The 6,222-nt window shown below is 37.8% G+C and overlaps 1 protein-coding gene across 1 annotated transcript; it reads left to right on the top strand.

Annotated features, from left to right (window-relative positions):
• The first annotated feature begins 4,283 nt into the window (after positions 1-4,283).
• LOC132162944 (uncharacterized) lies at positions 4,284-5,326 on the top strand. The gene is made up of 2 exons (XM_059573154.2): positions 4,284-4,556; positions 4,676-5,326. Exons 1-2 carry the CDS (start codon positions 4,284-4,286, stop codon positions 5,324-5,326), a joined length of 924 nt encoding a protein of 307 aa, XP_059429137.2.
• The last annotated feature ends 896 nt before the right edge of the window (positions 5,327-6,222 follow it).

The following is a 6,222-nucleotide window of genomic DNA, read 5'->3' as shown; positions in this document are numbered from 1 at the left end:
CGGAGACCGTCTAGACGCTTATGTTATTTTCGTTAAAAAGGCCATATCTAGAGTTTCAGACCTCTGATTGGAGCAAGCTTTGAGGTGTTAGAAAGCTAACTCAAAGATCTACAAAGTCATGTTCACAAGAGGTTGCTAATTCTTATGTTTACTAGGTCAAAATAGCCTCCGTTTGCAAGCCATCTAAATGGCCCTATGTTATGTTTCAGTTTTCAGTCGTTTTACGTATCTAATTTTGGGTTAATAACTTTTTTGGTACCTTAGTTTTAACATTTTTATTTTTTTCCCCCTAAGTTTTAAAACATGACAAATCTAGTACCTCACATATTGGAAAAGACGGAATCAATACCTCCATTAGTTTTCGTCAGTCCCAATTAACAGAAGTCCACGTCATCTCCATTAATATCGCGACACATGTCCTAAAATAAAAAATAATTATAAAATAATAATAATAACTAAACCTAAAAAAAAAAAAAATGAAATAAAAAACTGAGAGGATGAAATTGAGAGAAGAAAAAAGCAATCTCTCTCACTCTCTCACTGATATTAATTTCATTTTTTTACTAGTTATTGTTAGCCGTAGTGCGAAGAATTTTTTTTTCTTAATAGACGATTTGTGTTTGAAGTGAATTTAGTAGGAAAAAAATGATGGATCTTAATCTAAGCGTGGGTTCAACGAATTCGGGCTCGGATTCAAAGGGAACGGTGATTGAGAAGCTTCGACACTTCTCCGGAAGCCCAAAGGAGAGCTCCGGAAGCTTCAATTCCTCCACAGTTGGTGTCAGCGACGAGGAAGAGCTCAACAAGTGCAACCGTACCATTCAGTTGTTTCTGGTTACCAAAGCCGGAGAGGAAGAGTCCAACATGGCCTGGTCCGGGCTCGAGTTTGGGCAGTCCTTAAGGGAGGAGTGGTTGGGTCTCACCTCCAATTACGGTGGAGTGTGCGCAAAGGAGAGGATCGTGGCCCCGCAGCTGGGGGAATAGCCACAGAGACAATAGGTGAGGAAGAGTCGGCGGGGGCCGAGGTCTCGTAGCTCACAGTATCACGGCGTTACGTTTTACCGAAGAACTGGAAGATGGGTTGCAGATTGGTTTAAGGCGTGGAAGAAAGGGACCTCAATTTTTTTTTTAAATTATTTTTAATTTTAGGACAGGTATCGCGATATTAATGGAGATGACGTGGACTTTCGTTAATTGGGACTGACGAAAACCAACAGAGGTATTGATTCCGTCTTTTCCCATATGTGAGGTACTAGATTTGTCATGTTTTAAAACCTAGAGGGGAAAATAAAAATGTTAAAACCAAGGTACCAAAAACGTTATTAACCCTTTAATTTTCAGTTTCTTTAGGGACTGTTTGAACAGGGCAATGTCTCGTCCAGACAAGCCTCGTAGAAGTTCAATTCCGACTCTATTTCATATTAATTTTAGGTTTAGGGTTTGGGGGCCTATAAATACATGTTTTATAGACCCTAGAACACATCTGTTGATTATATATGAGTTTTGTTCAATAAGAAGCCTCGGAGTTTAGCGTTTTTCAGTTTTCCTTCAAATCCTAGAGAGTATCTAGCATTTTAGAGAAGATTTCTTAGATCTTTTAATAAAATTAAGATCTAGAAATACCTATCTGTTCTTTATTGTTGTTATTCACTGCAGCCCACTGAGTTACACTGCACCATAAGTCCTTCACCTTTCTCGGTGGTGGTTCAGGAGAAGAGAAAGATGAAGAACTTGAAGAGCTAGATGGGTTGTTTCTAGGTGTGAAAGAACTTGAATGATTAGATGGGTTGCTTTCACCTTCATGCTCCACTATCTTGTCAACCAAGTCATTATCCTCTTGGATTGTTCTAGGATGATATAGGAATTCTATCAATAGTTGGAATCCAAGAGGTGCTTGGATTATTGATAGATTGTCAAAATCGGGTTTGTACAAACGATAATGTGGGAGTTATGAGAACAACAATACAAGTTGTTAACTCGACCAAGGATAAAGAGTGTTGGGTATCTCGAGTGAGATGCAAACGCTGTCTTAAATGAGAAGATATCTCTAAGAGAGAATCTCTCAAGAGATAAAGCTTGGCAAGATTCTGGAAATGATTAATTCTGTAGTATCTTGTTCATAAGATACTTGAAACATTGGGGCCTTGTTTGGAAGCAGTTTCATTTGGGTTTAGATTTGGGTTTGGTTTCAAAATTGCAAAACCCAATGTATTATATAAGTTTTGGGCCGCAATAATTTGAGATGTTTTTTGGCTTGTTCTCAGACCATTTTATCCGGGCTCAAAATCTGGTTTCATAAGGTAGTGGCAGTCACAAAATTCTGGGCCGGCCTTTAATTACATTGTCAGCCTAATACAAGAAGCCACTCAATGAATGTGCGGGTCGGTCGGGTACAATTTTTGTTGAGTAATAAATCTGCTTCTACCAACCCAGTACCAACCTATCCCAATTCAATTTTACTTGTAAGTCACCCTTAATCCCATATCCCGAGGCACTCAGGTTTCTTTTAAATTTAAAAATTGCCAAGTAGGAATTTATACGCATTGAATTGTCCTCTCCTAACACTATTTAATATGACATTTCTATTTTTTTCTTTCACGCCTAGTTAATGTGCCAACATTTGTCGTTTTCATCTACCAGTTTGTCAGTTGAATGTGATAATGGAATCTGGTTGCTGTTTCGGCTATCCACTCTTAATTTTTTTTCCTCAGGTGCATAGTAATATCCAACGGCTACAATTGCTTTGATTTGCGGGCTACCCATCCTTACAGCTCTCCTCTGCTGCACATCTGTATCCAATGGTTCTAGGTGCCTCGATTTGTTGTATGTAAGAAAACAAAAAAAGGAAAAGAAGAAAAAAAATTTCCAACGGCAAAATGAGATGCAACTTGCATGACATAAAGTTGGCATAGTCGAGATTTGGAAATCTTTTTCCCTTGAATAGTGAAGTGATGCCGCATATGATATTTTTCCATGGTATACTCTCATGTGATGCCCAATAAGCAAGTCATCCAATAGGATTGGCTGCTATTGTTGATCTAGTTGGATGGTTTAACATCTAAAGTAGTACATTGTTGTAGCCATACACGTATAACAATTAAAAGTGAATGCAATGCTATGTCCACACTATAACCCAGCTTATCCTCATTTGAAAAAATTTGACAATTGCCTCATCGATTCTCTCAATTTACCCATAATCGTTCGATTATGCATTTTCCATGTGTGTCCTTGTTAGCTGTATGATTATGGTTCATTTAAAATGCTTATAATGCTCACATGCAGCATATCTTGTATCTACCTAGTATACTCTACTTACGACAAAGATGGCTTCTTCAAATGAAAATCCAACATCCAACATTTCATGATAAATTGTGAACATAATTAGCAAAAGTTCCACAGTTACGTTGATAACCCAAAATAAACGATTGAGGATGACATACTCTTGAGCGCATCGTTTTATAATTAAACGCATCGTTTTAATTTCCTCATCTATTTCACATATACAACTTTTGCATTCAAAGATATCCCCTATAGAATGAAATCCTCAGTCCGTACCCCAGAACTTTTCCTTCACTATCTTCTCGATGTCTTCTCCGCAATGCCTAAGCTGCATAACCCAAGGGCATCTTCTCCGCCATCCCTACTCTGCATAATCCCTACAGCTTAATTACTCCCTACATGTACGGGAGTTGAGTTGATGCGCATAGTGATCTTGAGGTGTTCTTAATCCCTTCGTTCCCACAAGTCAGATACAACAGTTGAATCCCCATGCACTTGCAGTTATCATAGTAGAGTTGGTCGTAAGCGTAAAACTCGCAACTCGGCCACCTTAACCGTTACAGCACCGAAGACATTGTGGAAGGTAAGGTCCACAATTGCATCCTCTCTACACCTTTTTCTTTGATTTTTTCTTAAAAAAAAAAAATTGAGGCCATTGTAACTGTAAACCTTTGATGCCATTCTAACACATTCTTCCTTTCGTTGGCAGGCATACTGTACCAGGAGCACGAAATACAATCGCCCTTTCGTTCCATCGACTTCACCCTCGAAAATCCACAAAAAGGTTCTAACTTGTAGTAAACATAGCCCTGAGTTGTTTAGTATACTGTAATATTATCATGAATATTTTTTTCAATTGTGTCTGCCTCTGTCGATTTATATGTTTAGGTCAAAGCTATGTTAGTAATTTTGTCTGGTGTATGTAGGAAAAAAATTGAATTCTAAACATAAATAAATTTTATTTTATTTTTTGTTATCCCTTCCATGTCTTCAATCCCCACTAGATGGCCAACCTGGATGCATCATGGCCTCTTAATATTGAGACGAAATTTGTTGAAATGTTGGTGGAGCTTATGAACCAAGGACGACTAGTGGATGGCCATATGCACCCAAATCAATGGTTTCCCATTGCCTCACAATTGTCGGACATGTTTGGAGTGACATACACTGCAAGAAAATGCAGTGAGAAGTATAAAAGACTGGGGATGAATCACCATGAATTTTCTGACCTTCTGACGAGAGAAACAGGGTTTAGATGGGACCCAATTTCAAACACTGTTACAGGGACTAAGACCTAGTGGCAGCAGTACATGAGGGTAAGTGTACGAACACCTATCCCCTTTACTTATAGATTTTCTGACCAATACGTAGTTTCTTTTAATATTGCATCCCATAGGTTAACAAAAAGGCCAGTCATTTTCGTAGAAAGGGAAGCCCAAATTTTGAGTTGTTGGGGGTGCTATTCAATGGGTCCACTACTAGAGGTGTGTTGAAGCACTCATGTGCACAGGATCCACCTAATATTGATGAGGAGAATGAGCTGGATAACGAACTAAGGTTTGGTATGCTTCTAAGCTCGGCAAGGAGTGCCAGCGACAGTGCACCCCGAGGTAGTGGCGATGCTGACGTTGTAGATCGTGGCAACCCTCATGCCTCTCCTAATGGCGGGGTCGTGATAAATGGTAGTGGACATTTGGCAAAGCGTACAGTAGTTGAAGCTAGTAGTGGGTCTGGGAGTAGGTCTTGCAGGAAGGGTAAGGAACCCACATCTTCTTACATGAATGATGCAATCAAGGAGTTTACTGAGACAACCCGACTGAAAAAAGACTTGATGATGGCTAAAGCCATTAGGGGTAGTCAGGATGCCAGTAGCGCAGCTATATTTGACCCTATGACCAAGTGTACTGCACTCCTAACTAAAACTACACCTGAACTTGATGATGACCACTATTTTAAGGCGGTTGAACTGCTAAGGGACAAGGAGTTACAAAAAGCATTTATATCCATGCCCCCAAAAAGGAGCCTTTCATGGATTTTGCGCCTTTAGGTTAGGTAGTAGTTGCTGAAAAAATGATCAATAGTATGTTATGTTGTGGTCTGTTGTGCTGCGTAATGTTTGTTGCTTTATGGAACTGCTGTTTGCTTTCCTATCCTTTATTTCAAGGTTGTAATGTGTGCTTAATATTTATCGATTATGTGCAACGGAACTATTATCCGCCAGCAATTATATTGCTGGCAATTTTCTATAATATTTGTGTATTTGCTAAGTTAATGTTTGCATGTTATTTTATGTGTTACTTTTTACTTGTGTTCACTTACGAAATCTGCAATTATACGTGATTTCGCACTTGCTAGTGTTTGTCGCTATTTGATACAGTATTGTCTGTTGGTAGTAGTATTTTGTATTACTTCTTTTTTTTTTATATATAGTTATTAAAAAATTTTGATTTTCGTAATAAAAAAATTAAACACAATTGCATTCATGCGTGACTTTTGTTTATTGAAATGGGCAAAACCTGTGTAGGGGTTTTTATTCTTCATATTGTTTTAAAAATTAATTTGTTCAATTGGTCATACATCTAAAGAACTTTCTATATATGGTGGCATTTTAGACCTCATATGCTAATGACACTGATGCTTGTTTTGTATTGATAAATATTTTTTTTGTCTTTATTATTAAACAAATATAATTTTCTAATAAAAACCAAACGGTCAAATTCCATGAGGGTGAACTTTGTTTCTTGAAATGGCCATTACGAGTGTGTGGGTCTATATGTTTGTTAAATTATATTTCTTCTCAAAAAAAAAAAAAAAAAAAAAAATTCATTGATAATACATCTACAAAATTTTCTATATATGAGGTGGTGTTTTGGACCTCATACGGTAATGTCACTTTTTGCATCTTTGTGTTGATTATAACTATTTTTTTAAATTACAGTTTCG

The sequence above is a fragment of the Corylus avellana genome, chromosome 8, assembly GCF_965113065.1.
Source record: "Corylus avellana chromosome 8, dhCorAvel1.hap1.2, whole genome shotgun sequence".
Classification (NCBI taxonomy): Eukaryota; Viridiplantae; Streptophyta; class Magnoliopsida; order Fagales; family Betulaceae; genus Corylus; species Corylus avellana.
The sequence above is the reverse complement of the archived record's forward strand: the minus strand, read 5'-3'. Positions and strand labels throughout refer to the sequence as shown.

Bases quoted from the DNA above. Each gene is read 5' to 3' on its own strand.
- LOC132162944 (XM_059573154.2), top strand. From the start codon at position 4,284: ATGGCCAACCTGGATGCATCATGGCCTCTTAATATTGAGACGAAATTT. The intron at 4,557-4,675 runs GTTACAGGGACT...TGCATCCCATAG, and splicing joins GGGACCCAATTTCAAACACT to GTTAACAAAAAGGCCAGTCA.